The sequence below is a fragment of the Hydra viridissima genome, unplaced genomic scaffold (assembly GCF_058129835.1).
Source record: "Hydra viridissima isolate aposymbiotic clone 2 unplaced genomic scaffold, HvirCarnegie_v1 scaffold_5, whole genome shotgun sequence".
NCBI lineage: Eukaryota > Metazoa > Cnidaria > Hydrozoa > Anthoathecata > Hydridae > Hydra > Hydra viridissima.
Genome location: NW_028324304.1, coordinates 1,768,184 through 1,785,768, shown reverse-complemented (window position 1 = coordinate 1,785,768; position 17,585 = coordinate 1,768,184). Strand labels below are relative to the sequence as shown.

Sequence of the window (17,585 nt, the reverse complement as noted above, 5' to 3'; positions counted from 1 at the left end):
TGTTTGAGTTGTGTTTTCTCTTTTATTTAGTGTTAGCAAAATGCGCGTGAGTTGCAGCGAGGAATATTTCTTTTTTATATGCTATCTTGTGTCAACATCTGTCACAACTTTTGAATAAAGTAAAAAAGAATTCGACTTTTCAAAAAAACACCCCTTGAAATATCATTAACAGATTTAAACGGTTTGCTTTGCGAACCAGAATTAAATCGCTAAATTAAGCAAGAAATATTTGATCTTTAAAAGAGCTTTTACAAAGCTCATCAAAAAATACTTAAATTTAGGAAGTTGGCACCAAAACGGTGATATTAATCCATGTTAAATTAAATGGAGCTCCGGAAGTAGTAAAGCGCAGTTTCATAACTATCGCAGCCATGCACATTGGTCATAAGTAAAAATAGCTCTGGTAAATAGGAAAGTTGAATCGATTGAAAGCATTGCAATAGACTAAAATATCACTGTAGTGGAACGTGATACTTATGAAAACAGTATACACCAATTGAAAAGACAAGAAAAGTGAAACAGTAGATAATTAAAATTATTTTAATGTTTTTATTTTGCATTATGATTATTTTTATTTTTCAAGGAAATAACGCTAATTAAAAACTTCTTAAATTGTTGACATATACTAGTTCATTTCCAATCAACTTTTAATTGCAATCAACTTTCATTGAAGAAAATAAGATATTCGACTTAACTTTGTGATTTCTATTCCTTCTTAAAGAAAAAGTTAATCTTTAAAGAAACGTTTGATCCAAGAGACGAAATATGTTTTTGCGTGTAGTGTTCCTAAGAGTTGTTATTTATGTGAAAACAAAAAAATATACGAAAATAGCGAAAGTTGCAGCCATTATTAGATTTATTTTATCCGTAATTTATGGTATCGTATGTTGAAATAAAAAAAAGCAAGTAGACAAGAAGTGAGTTTCTAGAAATTCACCAGGTTTTAGATAGGAAGGCCACCACATTGGAAAAATGCAGCGACATACCTACATATTTGCAAAAAGCGTTTTATTTCAAAGCAAGTCTCTTCTACTAAAAATATCTAAGATACATTATTTGATTCGAGATGATGACTTCTACATATCTTTTCGACATCATATACAATGTGTATATACAAAGGCAATGCGCATATACGAAGTTTTCTGTTTTTTTTTTTACCCTGCTGCGGTCTCAACAATTTACACTTAGTTTGAAAAACTTCACTTTATTCTTATACTTTAACTTTAATTAGTTTTTTTACTTTCTAAAATAAAGTTTGAACACTTTTAAAAAATTTCGCTATTTTCTCGCCAGCTTATTTCTTCTTTTTCAAACTTTGAAATTTCGTTAAACCACTTGATTTTATTCGATATTAAATGGTTGACGTCACCAATTAAAATATTTTGAAGGTCATATTTTGTCGCATTTGAAAAATGCGACTAGAAATTCACGTTAAAAATTCCCTAAAAAATGGAACTTTTCCCATAAATTTACTATAAATCGAAGTAATAAATGCTTTTTTATTCAGTCAGACTAATGTAATACATAATAATAAAATACATGGATTTTTTACAAAAAATATCAATATATTAGTCTGACTGACTAAAAACGAATATGTAGTGGTTAGATTTGTAATTTGCTTTTTATTCTCATGGGATAAGGAGAAATTATTTCTTTAATGATCATGTAAATCTTTTTGAAATTAAGATTTTTTTGCAATTTAACCAGATACTAACCGCTTTAACACCAGTCCAATTGTAAGCAATCCAACGCTAAAAGTGGTTTTTGTTAAATTTTTTGAAACAAATTTTGTTTTGGAAAGTTGTTTTAGATTTCCCGAAAATTTAAAATTGTTGACTGGCACCTTCGAATGCTGAAAACTGGCCAGTTAGCTTAAATGCGAGTAAATTATGAATGATCCTTGTAACACTAAAAATACATTTGTAAAAATTTTAGACGATTTAATTTAACATTAATACCCAACTCTGTAAAGATTTGCATTTCTCAGGTAATTTACTTGGTTAAGTCGTCTGGATAATTTTCGGGACCCAGGTTCCATCACCGTAAAATCTAAATTTGTTAAAAAGTTCTTTTCCGTTGGAATTTGGCTGATTAAAATTACCTGGGTAAATTCTTCCGTCAACTTCGAAAGTAAAAAAATGTTTGTGCAATCGCGTTTTTCAAAATGGACGTTGAATTAATTTTTTTTCTTTCTTTCTTTTTTTTTTACAAAGTAAAGAACTCTCTGATCAACTATCAAGATCGTTGTCGACTTCATCTAAATCCAGAAGTCGTTTTGTTTTCTTTCGATACGCTGTCAAAAATTCTTTTAGCTATTTTTTATGATTTATCCAATCGCGGACTTGTTTATTGATTGTTTATTGATTGGATAAATCAGGAAAAGTAATAATATCCCCATATATTTGAAATGAAATATAATTTTATGCCGATCTGTTTGAAATTTCTTTGAGGGTCACACTGATAAAATTTTCTTTAGCAAACTCAACAACATCAAGTTTGAAACTTGTTGGGTGAGATCACATTTTCTCGCCACGTGGTGAAAAGTTGTTCCCAAATGTATTGTCAGTTGCGAAAGAATCAACTTCTAAAATGCTAGTTAAGCTAAATTTCGTAAGAAACTGAACGTTTTTTTCATTTGCAGTTCATAAAGTTCATCTGATCATGAGTAATTTTTTAATGTATACTGAGTATAAACATAGAGAGAAAGAGAGATACTTTTTTGTTAATATTCTGCAAACAGGTTTTATATGTAAATAATAAATAGTTTCAATTGATAATGATGGTGACAATAGTAGTATTAAAATGATGTTTTAGATGGGCAACCTGAATAATTGGTTGGATATCTTAGATTCTTTTTAAGTAAACTAATAGACTGTTAGTTTTCAATATGAAGAGTTGTATTCTAGTGTTCCAGGATTATTTTAAATTAGCAAAGTTAATCAGTATCTTTGATAAAGATCTTTTCTTCGTGAAGTTGTGAAACTTTGAACTGTAGCGGTAATAAAACAGTTGTTTACAGAGTGACCGGAAAGTTCTGTCAGTACTTCACAATCACTTTATTTTTAATGTAATACACATAAACTACTAAAATTACAGTAACAGATCAAGTAACATATGTAGTGTAAGTATACCAAGAATTATTCAGATCGGTCTTCTTTTCGGTCCACTGTCAATGATAATCGATGACGCCATGATTGTATGGCGGCACGAATTGTTTCCATAGGAAATATTTCCTATGATGGATGAGTGGCCTCCGTCCTCTCCCGACCTGAATCCACTTGCTTTTTGCGTGTGGGGTATTTTGGAGTCCAAGGTAAATGAAAAAACAACATCACAACTTGGCCTCCATGAAACGAATGATGATCTGCGAATGGGAAAAATTTTCTATAAAAAAAATTCGTGCCGCCATACAATCATGGCGTCATCAATTATCATTGACAGTGGACCGAAAAGGAGACCGATTTGAATAATTCTTGGTATACTTACACTACATATGTTACTTGATCTGTTACTGTAATTTCAGTAGTTTATGTATATTACATTAAAAATAAATTGATTGTGAAGTACTGACAGAACTTTCCGGTCACCCTGTATAACTTTAATAAAGTTATCATATTTCAGTTGTTTATAAGATTGCGCTATACTTAACAGTTACTTAATTGAGATTAATTGAGCATCAGCATTCAGATCGATAATTAAGTTAATTTGAATGTTGATAAACAAACTCGATGAAAGAAATTGATGAACGAATCAAGAAACTAACACAGTTGGTAACATTAATGTAATATTTGCCACCATGTCGAAAATATTATACGAAATGAACTAAAAAATTGAGTTTCAAACAGCGATTCCCAAACTTTTACATTTAAAAAAAGTTTCGGCAGAAAATTTGCAAAAAAAAAAAAAAAAAAAAAAACTCTTTTGTTTTAAGGTTTCACTTTGAAAATTGAAAAGAGCAAAAATTCGCGTCCTGCTACCGTTTGACTTTCGTCACGACAACTGTGAAAAGTATAAAATAAAGACCGGACAACCAACCCAAACCAGCAGGTTGGTTGGTTGTGACAAAACGATGGTTGTTAGATTGGGTGGGTTTAGGGTTAGACTTGTTAGGCGCATCGACTAACATCTTTTTTGGTAAACACTTTTTAATTAAAAAGCTTTCTAATTTTAAAAAAATACATTCTTCAATTTTATTTTGTGGTTTTTTGGGTGTAAATATTTACACATACATTACACGCTAATATTAGCGATATCTTGTAATTTTTATAAGTATAAAGTCCCCATTTTACTCTTTTTTACCGGCTTCTGAATTTAAGAAATATTTGTAAAGTGGATTCTAATTTTGTTATCGGTAGCGTAATTTAGGACCATATAAGGCTCGCCTAACCTGGTCTGTTTATTTGGCTGACGAGATTTCGAAATCGTATAAATTCTATTTAAATTGTTTCCTTTTTATCCTCCGGTAACGTAACTTCAGGTCAAGTTAGGCAAAACATTTTTGCGCCTAACTTGGCCGTTTATTCGGCAAACGAGAGTTCAAAAAATTATGTTCATTTAACTAGACGTTTTTTTCATCGTTTGGTAGCGTAACTTTAGGCCAAGTTAGGCTCCCTCCCCCGCCCCTCTCTACACGTAGAAACGTTAACATTTCTTGACTAACTTATTTAAAAAGCTAAACCCGCGTCTGGTTAGGGATGATTGGGATGGTCGGTTGAATGGTCGGTGTTGAATTTGTAAATATTTTGTATTATAAACCGCATTCAATAATAGCTTAACCATGGACCTATAAGAGATGGACGTGCAACTCATTGTTTTACATCAAAGAGGCCGCAAAAATCAGCGAGCCATGCGAGTTTCCGACAAACTCTAAATTTTCACTCGTCAACAAAAAAATCTAATAAAATGGCTGCCCGCAGTTTTAAAACAGAAACTCTGATCACGTGGTATTAGTTTAAACTTTTATAGCATTTGTTTAGTAAGACTGTTCAGGATAAAGTAACTACTTCACGAATTGACAAATTACTAAACAAATTGCACCAAGGTAAAGGAAATTAGCTGTCGGCACGAACAGATTTTCATGATTTTTCCAAGATAAACATTTGTAAATTTGGGAACTTTTTTCGTGTTAACAAATTTTCGTCAATAATAAAGTAGACCTGTAAGGATAATTTTAAAATGACTAAAAAAAGTAGAGCGAAATGTAAAGAATTTTTTGTCAAGATCTGGTTTCATTCAACTCCTTTGTCCTTCATTCACCAGGCTTAATTTTGTGTATTTTTTGAGTATTTCTTCCTATATGTCGCCATTTTTGCCTCGACTACTCTATAAGCTCCATAATATATATTCCACTATGCATCATTTTTTAGTAGTTGTATTTTCTAATAGGATTTTTTATAATTGATTTGATAATGCAAAACCTTTTAAAAAGTTATTCAAATTTACAATTATCTTGCAAAATGCGCCAGATATTTCATGATTTCGTTTTTCATATTTCATATATTATTTCATTTGTCATAAAAGCCACATAATAACCCATTTGTTTTTGTCAAATAGAATTTAGTTTCTATATAGCTGGTAAATCATGTAATGTTAATATTAAATACTTAGTTATTCTTGCGGCTTGCCATAAATTGCCTTTGCTAAATTCTTTAAAACTGTGACAAATTATTTTTTTCTTTTATTGTATTTACATTCATTTTATGTATAAGTTATTTATCCTTAACTGTTTATATTCCTGTTGTTAAACATAAAAATAGAAAGTTCTATAATATTCATAAACTAGAAATCTAGAGCAATATATTAGATGGAGTAGTTCCCTGGACATGAAACCATTGTACTCCAGGTAGCTACAAAACTAGTTGATATTTTGTATTATTTATCATATTAGTTATACATGTACTAAAGTAGTTAAGTAAATGATCTCAATTTCTACATTATCATCAGCGTTATTTCTATAAATATTAAGAATGTCTGGCTATATAAAATTAAGCTTAAAACCTGATTCTATTGCTGTTATCTTGAATAACTAAAAGAAAATTGATGTGACTGGTTAGACGAGACCAAATATTTTCGACGAATTCGACAGACTTTTGATACAATTTAATTTCTATTGTTTGAAACAAAAGATTTGTAACAATGCGCAATGAGCATGTTTCGCAAAAAAAATAATTGGTTGCATGTAAGCATCTGCGTCTCGTTATTTTTATTATTCGAGACGAGACGAGACGATGATATCCGGGACACAATTTTTAAAATCCGAAAGAAAATTTATTGTCCCGCTTTATAACTTTATTCCGGGACAGTTTGTTCGTCTATTTTTTCCGGGACATTTCTCGTCTCGTTATGCTTGTTCCGGTTCATTTCGAGAAAACGATTTCGAGACGCAGGCTCTTCGTTGCATGTCCATGGCTTAACTTTCAACTTGAACAAAAAGAAACGAGGACTAATTCTTTGCAAACATTTATTGCAAACCTTCTATATGGCGAATTCGAACCACATGAAATCGATTACTTCAATTGTCCGACGGATTCGAACTGAATAGCATACAGATGCGACGAAATGGTTTTCGAGTATCTAGGTGTCTAAAGATGATGAAACAACTACTCGAAGGTTCGAACACATTAACAAAGGACATCAAGTATAAAGATACACTACCGATCCAACACTAATAAAGATGAACAGTTCATCTAAGGCAGACCTATTGAAATGGCATCCGTAGGAATTCGAACCATTTGAAAACAGATGCGTAATATTATTCATAGATCCGCCTTTAACGGATATATTCAAAACCGAAGAACTAGAAGAATTAAGCAAATGCAGTAGCGAATATTATACATGTCATCATTATTTAAAGAAAACAACAGTGCAGAAAATAGTAATGTATTAAAAAAATTTCAAGACTATATACACATTTAAAACTTGAGTTTTTTCTTATAAGGTTCACTATCGTCATCGTCATCCTCAAGTTGTTTAGGAGAAAGAGCAATAAACATGATAACAAAACAACGATTAACTTTTTTCTGATAAGAATTAAAAAAGAAAAATTCCACGTTTCCCTTTTACAAAAAGATTCACCATAGAAACACTTGTATACGGAGAATCCGACCAAAAACGCGTATGACCATTAGTCGCTTTTTAAAAATATCACTTTCAGGATATAACTTTGTACGATTATAGACCCAATCATGAAAAAAAAACTTGAACGGTAAAAAAATTTCGATACGATAGAAATATCTTATCGAAATGAAATATCGATTAATTTTAAGAGCTTGTTTTCAATACGCTAATGGTTAATGCACTCAGAACGATGTTCGATGAATCTTTGCATTCACATAAACTCTGATAATCTGTTATTATTTTGCGATTGAACCCATCATTGATTTGAATTTAACTTTAGCTCTACACTACATAGTTTCTATGTGATTGGTTGACATTCCTGTCTGCGGACAACCAGGTCCGCTTACAGGATCAATGTTATTGAGAAAACATCCGACGCAAATATCTTTGCAAAATTGAATCAACAATGGTGTGGTCAGATAAAATGTTGAGTTCTTGCCTTTTATCGCTTGTAGAAAATCCTGAACTTTTTGTTACACCTCTACTGCAAACGTAAATCAAGCCTAAAACAAGCAAGATCGTTAATTGCTGGTCTTCGAAGAGCAATCTTGCTCAGTACTTTATCTCTTTTTTAAAATGTTGTATTTTATATCGGTATTAGCGTATTTAACATATATATTAAAATATTCTTATCTGAATTCTCACGTTCTATATTAGAGATTTGTTTGAAATCTTCAATTAATTTCATTTAATTATAACATTTTTAAAAAATGTTTATGCTGATGGAAACCAGGGCCAATCTCATAAATTTTGAAAATTGCGTAATTTAAACAAAATAAACAGGATTTTTCTTACGCAAAAAAATTTCCGTTAACTGCAATCTTATTAACAAAATTGCGCAGAATTTTGTAGTAAATTACGCAAAACTTCTCACGCAAAAAAGTACGCTGCAAATGATATGTTTTTGCGTTTATTAAGCAAAATTTTCAACTAAGAATGATTGTAGACAACAGAGGTCTACAATCTATAATTTCGATTAAGCGGACAACCAGGTCCGCTTACATGATCAACGTTATGTTTTGTAAACAAAAAAGAATGTCCTCAAAAAACAAAGAGAATCAAATCTTTTGAAAATTTCAGCGATTTAATAATTTTAACATTTTTCTAAACGTAAGCATTGCGTGAGAAACATTGTTTACCTTTAGTTAAAATATTCAAAAATTCATCAACTTGAAAAAGAAACTTTTATCAATTAGGTAAGTTTACATTAGAGCAAACTCACGATTGATTGCATTATAAGACATGAAAGACCTAACAATAAGCGTGCTTCACTTAACAAAACAAAGAGTTGAAATCCGTAGTATTTACAAAAATGAATGAAAATATTTTTATTACAAAACCAACCAATCAATCAATATATATATTTTTCGTGTTAAGGATGTTACAAAAAACACAGGTCATTGCAAATAGTAATTCACTAATAAAACGCAATGACCTAAATAATATAAAGAAAAGATAAGAGAAAAACATAAGAAATAAACTAGTCACATAGTAAAGATAGAACTTTACAAAAATTTATAAGTAACACTTATAAAACAGACTTTTAAAAGAATTAAAATATAGGTCAAATAGTTATTATAATGTATTCACATACACATACATATATACGCATATACACAAATAAGAAATTATAAAATGTACATAAACATAAAGAAAAAAAATATAGAGGTTAAGAATAAAGTTAAGCGTAACTTTTTAGGTAAAAATGATGGAGCGACTTTAAGAACAGATTCTTTGATCTAAGGATAAAATCAGTTTTTAGGGTGTACGGAAGGGTGTTTCAAGAAAGGATACACTGATATGTAATGGAATTTATTCCATGTTTAGTTGTCTGTTTTTGTAGGATGGTTAAGCTGTTAAAAGTGACTGATCTTAGGTTATGCCCACACGTTGTCCTACTGTTAAAGTAGTTACGAAATATGGAAGGAAGGAGAACGTGCTGTTGATCCCAGACAAATGAACAATTTAGAAACTGGATTAAATCATAGAAACGAAGAACTTTGGATGTGAGTTACAGGATGTCAGTTGGGAAGTCTCTTGGACAGAAATGAATTATTCATAAAACAGTTTCGCATTCAACCAAATGTTCTGTAGAGTAACGAACCCCAATTCAAACACTGCGATTATGTGGCTTTTATCAATGTGTAAACTTATATAAGAGAAGCAAATGAGCTTAAGAAAAATATTATGATATTTTCAACATTAGTGGAGAAATGGTTAAATAATCATTAAATAACATTAATTAAAAAAAGCTCATGAGCAAATTAGCCGTCGACCGAAATTTTTTTGTCATCTTCACATATGAAGTTTAGTTTTAATCAATAAAAATTGAACATTATGTGGTACACGAACTTCTCCACCTCTAAATAAATAAACAATGAAGACCCTATTTTTGGCACACAAGGTAAACAAGGAATATTATATGCATATATATATTCTTTTTTTTTTACGTGAAAAGTAGTTTAGTATATACCATTTATGACTATATAAAGGACCGAGGCATAAACTTAAAAAAATGAAAAAACGTGACTGCCGTTTCTTTCCCGTGTGGTCCTCACATATAAAACCTTCATTGAGATATTGAAATAAAATTTGTTCACTAAATACAGGTTACAAAGATCCTTTTGTCCAAGATGCTCCTTGCTTACCTTGTGTGCCAAAAAAAAGCTAAAGTTTCTCTTTTTACGTAAAAATCATTGATTGTACGGCAAACACGAAAAGTCCGTAAGTACGTATTTTTTATAGGATGAGCATTATGAAAATTGCGAAATTTCGGAAAAATTGAATTCCCACAAAAAATTCCGCAATAACGTATTTTATTTGGCGCTTTGAGTAACAAGCTTTATAGGATAGGGCCCAACCGAGCTAGTCACGCAACACTAACAAACAAACGAACACTGCTCAAAACATTATAATATCATTGCATTTTTAAACAAAACTACAATCAGTATGGTCGCGGTGGGCATTCATCATATTTTCCAAGACATTGTCCAAGACCACGGTAACCAGCTTTGGCGCAAAACACTAACCCGTACGGACATGGCATGCAGATCGCTCTCTTGTTGACACAAGCCACGTAGCCAGGTCGAGGCTCGCTGTCAATAGCGTAGTTGCCGTCAGCACGATAGATGCAGTCATTTGTAACGTCGACACCTAGAGTTCAAAGACAAAATTAAACAATGAGCTTCTTCGCTCAAAAACAAAAAAATTTACTGCGCTCTAGTCGTACCCGCAACTCGGTTAGGAAACAAAAGCATGACATTCTTAGCAAAGCTTTGCTGAAGCAAATTCTGAAGAAATCTCTTACCAAGACAGAGAACGCGTTTTGGTTGGTAGTCTGTTATCTTGGGTTCGTAGTCGGTGTTCTTGGGTTCGTAGTCGGTGTTCTTGGGTTCGTAGTCGGTGTTCTTGGATTCGTAGCCGTAGTCTTGATCTTGCAATTCACGCACTGCGTTTGCTGTGATAGCCAGAACACAAGCTGCGATGAAAACAATTCTGGTTGCCATTGTTGTCAATTCGCTTGAAGGTTTTTTCAAATTCGCTTATGCTTTGCGTTTGAACTTGCTTTTGAACTGTTTGCGAAGCGCGTTTTTATAAGCGCTTTTCAACGAAGAGTTGAGGAAGTAACAACTGCACTAATTTGCGAGTAATGTGCTACACGAGCGCTGAAAAGTTATAACGAACTAACAAGTGCTTCGTTTGAGGAAACGCGTTTGGTTGCTACGAAAAGTTCACGTCACCAAAGTAGTTTGGCACAAACGCATACTCAGACGGCGCACAGAAAAAACAAACAAAACAAAAGCTACGAAAGCACACCAAACTTTTATTAAGCTATTTAACGTTCATGGTTTAAACAGTTTTCGTAACTTTTGTACGCATATTTCTGAAACGATGAAATGAAATTTGTTTACAGAACTCTAATTAGAAAAATACATATCTCCAAGGTATATTTCTAACACCATATCGAAGCATGGAAGTTGCTCTGCTTCTAATGATAACTGTAGTTTTGTTAGTGACAGTAAACTAAACCCTTGCACACGTTTTGATGATTGAATAAAAGAGTTTTGTTACACTGTGATAAATTGCAAAAGCAACAGGTTTTTAAAGCTCATTGCATTATGTTATAAATCTGCTATCAAGTATCTAACTAAAGACGCGAAACTGTTAAAAAGTAAAAATATAAGAAGTAAAAGAAAAGAAGGTAAACTGTAGATATAACGGGCATTATTAGTTTCTAATGCTTTTCTTTTTTAAGCGTATGGGAGAAATACGGGAAATATGGGAAGTATGGGAAGTAAGTATACGGGAAGTATGCATGGGAAAAATCTCACTCCTCGTGAATGAAATGCGAAAAAAAAAAGGAGCGCAAAATTTGTTATGATCAAAAAGCAAATGCCCTTCTACTACCTCTACCGTGCATACGTACGCATGTTGCTTCCTGATCAAACCTTTGTAACTTTACGTAAATATATTTACGTAAATATATCTACCATAACTTTTGTTATACTGCAAGGATTGGGATAAAACTTTACCCAAATCTTGGTATTGACATAGGCTACATCGCCTCCAAATTTTATTGGTCTATGACAAATGGTATGGATTTTACAGCAGTTTTTCTATGTCAAAAATGAAGGTAAATTTTTTCCATTTTTGTAACTTCAAAGTCATTTTTTTCCCGCAGACGTACCTAAAAGATTTTAAAATTTGCATCAGGTGACCCTGGGATGTGTACACTATCACCCCATATAAGTGGCATTCTTGGGTCAGCTAGGTTGGCAATATTGGATTTCATGATAACCGTGATTTGTTATCTGTTGCCTCGTTCTTATTTAATCCAGTTTTTTAATCGATTGTGTTTTGATTTGATGGAGTTTTTTTTTAATTAAAGTTTAAAATTCATTTAACATCTAAAAAAAAAAGAGACTATTTACTTTATGTTGTAATGTTAACGGTCTGTTTAAAAACAAAGCATTTCTTTTTTTGTTGATTCAACTTTCTTCAAAGCTTCAGATGCTTTACTCTCCTTTTACAAAACATATCACTAAAGTAAAGAACAACTGAATATTGCTGATTTATTTTTCACTTGCGGAAGTTCTTCGTGTGTTTTTACTTATTACAGAGACTGAAAATAGCGATTTCTGGAACAAAAGAATCAGAACTGCTAATTCAATCTTTGTTTGAAGGATATAAAAAAGTAAATAAAAACAGAGACTGTTGCACAAAATCGCACAGTCAGTCAAGCCTCTCATGCTTCCTTTATTTGTGATATAAAAACAAGCATTTTGTTACTTTTCTCTCTCTTACAAAAAATAAAGACAGTTCTTAGCACACTTTCTTATAAATAAAAAACAAATTTCATTATATAAAGTAATACGACATATAGCCCATGAAGAGAGACTTGAATGACTGCGCGGTTGAGCGCAACTGAGAGCGTGTCTTTTGGCGTGAGTGCGTTAAAGTAGATCGGAGAGAGCAATGCCTTTTTAGTTCTACAGTGAGCATCAAAGAAACTAAGCTGAGCTGCTTTCCAATCGCTTTTTTTTTTTTTTTTTACCCAAATAGACTTATACGGTTGTTCATCTTACTTTCGACCCATTTAAGTGTGCTTTCGTAGCTTTTGTTTTGTTTTGTTTGTTTTTTCTGTGCGCCGTCTGAGTATGCGTTTGTGCCAAACTACTTTGGTGACGTGAACTTTTTGTAGCAACCAAACGAGTTTCCTCAAACGAAGCACTTGTTAGTTCGTCATAACTTTTCAGCGCTCGTGTAGCACATTACTCGCAAATTAGTGCAGTTGTTACTTCCTCAACTCTTCGTTGAAAAGCGCTTATAAAAACGCGCTTCGCAAACACAAGCAAGTTCAAACGCAAAGCATAAGCGAATTTGAAAAAACCTTCAAACGAATTGACAACAATGGCAACCAGAATTGTTTTCATCGCAGCTTGCGTTCTGGCTGTCACAGCAAACGCAGCTCGTGTAGTGCAAGATCAAGACTACGGCTACGAATCCAAGAACACCGACTACGAACCCAAGAACACCGACTACGAACCAAAGAACACCGACTACGAACCAAAGAACACCGACTACGAACCCAAGAAAACCGACTACGAACCCAAGAACACCGACTACGAACCCAAGAACACCGACTACGAACCCAAGAACACCAACTACGAACCCAAGATAACAGACTACCAACCAAAACGCGTTCTTTGTTTTGGTAAGAGATTTCTTCAGAATTTGCTTCAGCAAAGTTTAGCTAAGAATGTCACGCTTTTGTTTCCTAACCGAGATGCGGGTTCGACTAGAGCTCAGTATATTTTTTGTTTTTGAGCGAAAAAGCTCATTGTTTAATCTTGTCTTTGAACTTTAGGTGTCGACGCTACAAATGACTGCATCTATCGTGCTGACGGCAACTACGCTATTGACAGCGAGCCTCGATCTGGCTACGTGGCATGTGTCAACAAGAGAGCGATATGCATGCCATGTCCATATGGGTTAGTGTTTTGCGCCAAAGCTGGTTACCGTGGTCTTGGACAATGTCTTGGAAAATATGATGAATGCCCACCGCGACCATACTGATTGTAGTTTTGTTTAAAAATGCAATGATGTTATAATGTTTTGAGCAGTGTTCGTTTGTTTGTTAGTGTTGCGTGACTAGCTCGGTTGGGCCCTATCCTATAAAGCTTGTTACTCAAAGCGCCAAATAAAATACGTTATTGCGGAATTTTTTGTGGGAATTCAATTTTTCCGAAATTTCGCAATTTTCATAATGCTCATCCTATAAAAAATACGTACTTACGGACTTTTCGTGTTTGCCGTACAATCAATGATTTTTACGTAAAAAGAGAAACTTTAGCTTTTTTTGGCACACAAGGTAAGCAAGGAGCATCTTGGACAAAAGGATCTTTGTAACCTGTATTTAGTGAACAAATTTTATTTCAATATCTCAATGAAGGTTTTATATGTGAGGACCACACGGGAAAGAAACGGCAGTCACGTTTTTTCATTTTTTTAAGTTTATGCCTCGGTCCTTTATATAGTCATAAATGGTATATACTAAACTACTTTTCACGTAAAAAAAAAAGAATATATATATATGTATATAATATTCCTTGTTTACCTTGTGTGCCAAAAATAGGGTCTTCATTGTTTATTTATTTAGAGGTGGAGAAGTTCGTGTACTATATAATGTTCAATTTTTATTGATTAAAACTAAACTTCATTTGTGAAGATGACAAACAAATTTCGGTCGACGGTTAATTTGCTCATTAGCTTTTTTTTAACGAATGGTTAACGTCTTCTCCACTAATCTTGGAAATATAATAATATTTTTCTTTTGCTCATCTGCTCCTTTTGTATAAGTTTTTACATAGATACAAATTACATAATTGCAATATTTGAATGGAGGTCAATCACTCTGCAAAACAAGGGGTTGAATGCGAAGCTGTTTTGTAATAAAAATATTTTCATTCATTTTTGTAAATACTGAGGATTTTTGCGTAAGTTTGGCGTATGTTCAAAACTATAAAATTCGTATTCAACAAACTTGCGCAGTTGCGCTTCAAAAAAACTTTCGTAAGGTTTTGCGTAAGTTCAACCCTAAACTATCGGTATTCACTATGGGTCTGCGTCTCGGAATCATATTCTTGAAATGAACCGGGATAAGCGTAAGGAGACTAGAAATTTCCAGGAAAAAAGTAACGAGACAAAGGAAACGATTGTCCCAGAATAAAGGTGTAAATCGGGACAAAAATTTTTTCTCGGTATTTAAAAACTGTGTGCCAGATAATTACGAAATGTTACGAGACAGATCAATTATATTAACAAGATATCTAACTCGCGCTTTCGCAGTGAAGAAAATTTTTTGCCAATCATGTTTGTTTTGCCAGCCAGAAATGACGCACAGTGTCTCAAAACAACAAAAAAAATGGCATTAAACCCCTCACAATTGTTTGGTTAATATAGAGCCCTTTTTTTTAAGTAATATTACATTAAAATGATTATTTACTTAAAAAGTAAAAACAGTTTTTTCATAAAACTTATATTTTACATTTTATGGTTAAAAGAAGTTAATAATTTTAATTTTATTTTCAAAGAAATCTAAAAAATGATAGATTTTTATTTAGTAAAAATGGAGAACTTTTAATCTAAATGAAAGTCTATATTTACTTTTAAGATAATCTTTTAACTTTATATATTTTTTGAAGATATACAAATGTCAATGAACCCATAAAAACCTTGTCTTCCGCCATTTTTCAACAGTGGTTTAACATATACAAATAAATGAAAATGGTGGAAAACAAGTTTTTATGGACTCATTGACATTTGTATTTCTTGAATTTGAGTTTTTTACTTGTATTTCAACATATGTTTCTTAAAGCATATTTTTGTCATTATATGCTAAGTAGCATATAATGACAAAAATACGCTTTAAGAAACATATTTTTGTCATTATATGCTACTTAGAAATTTGTTAAAATGTTTTTTTTTTAAATAATGATTTATTATTCAAAAAGTACTACATATGTGAAATAGCATTACTTAACAACTTCATTATTTCCTTTAATATACAACTACCATTATTTACTTAAACATTATAGGAAACGTAATGTGATAATTGTCAAAAAAGTAATAACATAAAATGTTAAACAGTGTAGGGGAGATGGGGGCGCATTGATCGCCGTAGCAGTGTTTTGAAAATTGCGCAGAACCTGAAAGAGATGTAAAAACTTATTAACTACGAAACACATGTAGAACTATCTGGCTTTTGGAATATATAAATATTTTGATTTAAAAAAATGATAAACATGAATAATTTTAACTTTTAAACAACCCTCTCAAAAGATCAATGTACCCCAAACTATGGGGTACTATGATCTCCGACTTGGGGCACATTGATCTTATATGCGTAATATTATCTAAACGTTTAACACTTCTATAACTAAATCTTGTAAATAATTTAGTCAAAGGGTAATATTGTATAACATATAATACATCTAAATTTTTTAATTATTTTTTAAATATAGCAGTTAAACCCACTAGTCTAATTTTTAATTAAAAAATGTATAAATCACAGCAGCTATAAGCTACCCGCTTTATATACGTTTAAAACTTTACAACAACTTGAAATTTATAAGAACTGAAATATAAAGACTGAAATAAGAATACAACTTTTAAGTTTACAAAACTTGTTAAAAGTACAATATTTTGATTAAGAATATTTCATCATTTGTGAAAGTCAAGTTGTGAAGCAGCTTTTGGTTTACATTGTTTTTTATTCCTAAGCAAGTAATTCTTAGTTTCTTTCTTATCTTTTGTGGAGACTTTTTGTTGATTTTTGGTTTGCTTCAAAATTTTCTTTTCTTTTGACAAACGAATTTCATTTCTGACAGGAGTATCAGTCAAGATCCTTGTTTTTAACTGCCTACTTTTAACTTTTTTTTTTCTGGCAGATGCTTTTGGGTAAGGTTTTAAAACCTCAGGTGAGATTATAGAAGCAACACTTGTTGACACTTTGTTTAAAATACTTGTTTCAATATTTACTATAGTTATTTCAGACTCTATGTGATTAACATGTGCTGGTATCATTTCAGATTCCATGTTGTTGACAGGAGTGATAGTAACTGTATCTGGAGCACCTCTATCTGTAACTGATGATGGTAAATATTCGTCATCTTTGAAAATTTCAGAATTGAATGGCTCAATGCCAGCTACTCTAAATCCTGTCTGTATATTAGATGGTGAGAAAGCTTTTGTATACGGTTCTCGAACTATTGAAACAATATCATAAATGGTCATTGGTCTTGGGTTTGAAACCATCCAATTATCACATGCAGAATTGTAAATTCTTTTCAATGGTCCAAAAACAGTTCTATCTAATGGCTGCAATTTATGGCTGCAATGGGGAGGAAAACTTATCATTGTAATTCCGTGTTGAATTGCAAGCTCCAAGCCTTTAACAGAAATATGACTTTCATGACTGTCGAGAAGTAACAAAACTGGACATTCCTGAGAACAGTTTGAATATTTAACAAAATGTTTAATCCATTCTATGAAAATTTCTGAGTTCATCCAACCAGAAGGATTTGCAAATCCCACACATCCAGGAGGTCCTTCCTTAATCATGTAATCATGAAACTTTACCCTAGGAAAAATAAATAATGGAGGAATGGAATTTCCAATAGCATTAGAGGCACAACATGCAGTTACCAATGTTCCTCGTTCTGCAGATGTGATTCTTCCAACTTGTTTGCTTCCTCTACCAGCTAAAACCTTTACCGGCTTTTGAACGGTTGTTAAACCAGTTTCATCAACATTATATATACAGTTAGGATTATATTTATATCGATTTCTTACCGTTTTAAGATTTTGAAAAAACTCTCTTACAGTGTGTTTGTTAAAAGCTGTTGATCGAAGCTCGTTGCTACAGGTGTTCGTAGAGACAATTCTGGTTGTCTTTTCATAAAACCTTG

The 17,585-nt window shown here is 32.3% G+C and overlaps 2 protein-coding genes across 2 annotated transcripts; one reads left to right on the top strand and one right to left on the bottom strand.

The window, feature by feature from the left end:
* Positions 1-10,060: 10,060 nt before the first annotated feature.
* On the bottom strand, positions 10,061-10,882 carry LOC149887912 (periculin-1-like). Its single transcript, XM_090088354.1, has 2 exons — positions 10,424-10,882; positions 10,061-10,269 (listed from the first exon to the last, which is right to left on the bottom strand). The coding sequence occupies exons 1-2, from the start codon at positions 10,620-10,622 to the stop codon at positions 10,061-10,063; spliced, it is 408 nt and encodes a 135-aa protein (XP_089944480.1). The 5' UTR covers positions 10,623-10,882.
* Positions 10,883-13,026: 2,144 nt separating this feature from the next.
* Positions 13,027-13,692, top strand: LOC149887911 (uncharacterized). The gene is made up of 2 exons (XM_090088971.1): positions 13,027-13,330; positions 13,484-13,692. The coding sequence occupies exons 1-2, from the start codon at positions 13,027-13,029 to the stop codon at positions 13,690-13,692; spliced, it is 513 nt and encodes a 170-aa protein (XP_089945097.1).
* The last annotated feature ends 3,893 nt before the right edge of the window (positions 13,693-17,585 follow it).